This window comes from Elephas maximus, chromosome 15 (genome assembly GCF_024166365.1).
Source record: "Elephas maximus indicus isolate mEleMax1 chromosome 15, mEleMax1 primary haplotype, whole genome shotgun sequence".
NCBI lineage: Eukaryota > Metazoa > Chordata > Mammalia > Proboscidea > Elephantidae > Elephas > Elephas maximus.
In genome coordinates, this window is record NC_064833.1 from 36872501 (window position 1) to 36874594 (window position 2094).

The window sequence follows — 2094 nt, forward strand, 5'->3', positions numbered from 1 at the left end:
CGCAACAACAATGACAACAAAGATACTAACAGGCGTCTAAGGGAGTGGAGTTGCTCAGTCAGGCTCGACGAGAAGCAGCGGTAACTAACAGCGTGCGGGGGTCGGAGTTAAAAAGAAACCTGGGAGCGCGAAGGCTGAGCCGAGCAAGAGTGAGCTGTTCCTCGCAGCCTCTGCCTCGCCCGGCGCTCGGGATGGCTGTCTGTCTGTCTCGGACTGTCTAGATGTCCCTCCGGCTGCTCAGGCAAACTTTGACAAATCGCCTGAGACCTGGAGCCAATTTTCCTTAGCACCCCTCCCCATCACGTCCCGCGCGCCCCCCTCCTCAGAAATAAGCCCACCAACTCCAGGCCCCGCGCGCAAACTTACGTTTGATCTGCCGGGGTTTGCTCTGCTTTCGCCGGGACATCTCGGCGGCGGCCGCTGCCACAGGGTCACCCGCGGTGCCCGCAGTCGGGGCTGCCGCTCCCTCCGCTCCCGCCGCCGCCGCTGGCCAGGCTCTAGCCGCCGCCGGCCGGACTCCAGGTGCTCCGGGCGCGCGGGCGCTGGGCTCCGGGCTCCTCGGGGAGCCACGGGTCCGCGTTTAAAGACCAACAGGGAGATGGAAGGAAGAGAGTGACAGTGAGGACGGGAGGGGGAGATCGAGAGAGCGAGGGGAGGGGAGGGGAGGGAGAGAGGGAGAAAAAAAGAGAATGGGAATGTTCAAGCGAATTGACAGAGAGAGAGAAAAGGGAAAAGAGAGAAATAAAAAGCAGGAAAAGAAGGCAGAAAAGGAGGCAGCAGAGGGAGAACGGGCGGTGGGGAAAGGGGGAGAGAGGGGCGGAGGGCGCGGAGGAGGAGCGCGCTTGCTCTCCCCTCTCCCCGGCGTGCGGGGCAGATGCTCGGGCTCCGCCGCCGCCGCCGCCGCTCCGGGCCGCGCAGCTCGCGCTCTGCCGCGGGAGGTGGCGAGGAGCGGGAGGGAGGGGCGCGCCGGGGCCGTGGGGAGGGGAGACTATTCCATCAGCGAAAGGAGGATTGGCTGCATCCAAAGCCAGTCCGGATGCAAACCAGGACTCCGGCCCCGGCCGGGTGGGGTGCAGGGGAGCGCGGCGGGGGGGGCGGGGGGGAGGCGGGAGGCGTGGGGAGAAATTGGAGGGGGGCCACCTTCTGCAGTTGTCACCGCGTCAGCTCTGGGCAGCGGCCAGAGCACCCCTCCCCCCTTTCCAGGCAACTTCTTCCAACGGCCCCCTCTGACGGACCCCGAGTCTCCTCTCTCCAAGCCTTGTCCGTCCAGCGGGTCACAAAGAAATCTCAGCCTCTCCATAAACTTTGTGCTTCCAGTTATGCTGCCCCCTCCCTTTGCCCCCATCCCCGCCTTTGCAGCTTCTTGGCAGGAAGGTTAGGCCACTGGCAAAGTCCTAGGGAGAGCCAGCTGATCACAAATGCCAACCGTGTGTCTTGGGAGAGTTAAGTCCTCTCATCTGCCCAGGCTCTCAGGAGACCATTTCATTGCTCTCAAGGTTCCCTGGAGACTGCTGTGGACGTGGACCATCCCCCGCTTGGTGTTGAGCAGCGTCCTGAAAGGGGTTTTTCTTCACCTCGCGTTTCCATTTTAGATGTAAAAATGACCAATTTGGAGAGAGGCGGATATTTTCTCAAAATTAAAAAGGAGTACCATTAGCTAGGTGATTAGCCCTAGGTGGGAAATTAACCATTAAAAAAAAACTACTAACTTTTTTAGGAAGTCTCTGGAAGTTATGAAGTCACGCCCTGCCCCATGACCTTTCATTCTTTTAGTTCTTCTGCCACGGGGAAGCAGCAAGAGACTAATAAAAGATTTGATCTTGTCATAATTTCCCAAGCAGGTAAGATCCAGTAACTCTTTCATGGTTCTTTAGCTTCTAAAGTTTTGTTTCATTCTTATTCAATTATTGTATGTGTAGTATGTTGGAAACTGCAAGCCAACAGAACAAATGTTGAGGTGATTTGCATAGTTATTATTTCGGCCAAGTTAAGCTGTGTGAGGTCAGCTGAGTTTCTAATAATTTCATATACACTTGAGTATTAAATATATTCTCGCAGGTGGGCTGGACCGAGCTTCTATATAAGTGGCAGTGG

General features: G+C 57.1%; 1 protein-coding gene across 2 annotated transcripts in view; it reads right to left on the reverse strand.

The window, feature by feature from the left end:
* The window catches only part of ZFPM2 (zinc finger protein, FOG family member 2), a 530635-nt gene extending 529716 nt beyond the window's left edge, over window positions 1–919 (reverse strand). For both annotated transcript variants that reach the window (XM_049854286.1, XM_049854285.1), the window contains exon 1: window positions 367–919. In XM_049854286.1, the coding sequence (XP_049710243.1) occupies window positions 367–406 (40 nt within the window). In that variant the 5' untranslated portion in view covers window positions 407–919. The remainder of the gene's footprint in view (window positions 1–366) is intronic.
* Between the last annotated feature and the right edge of the window lie 1175 nt (window positions 920–2094).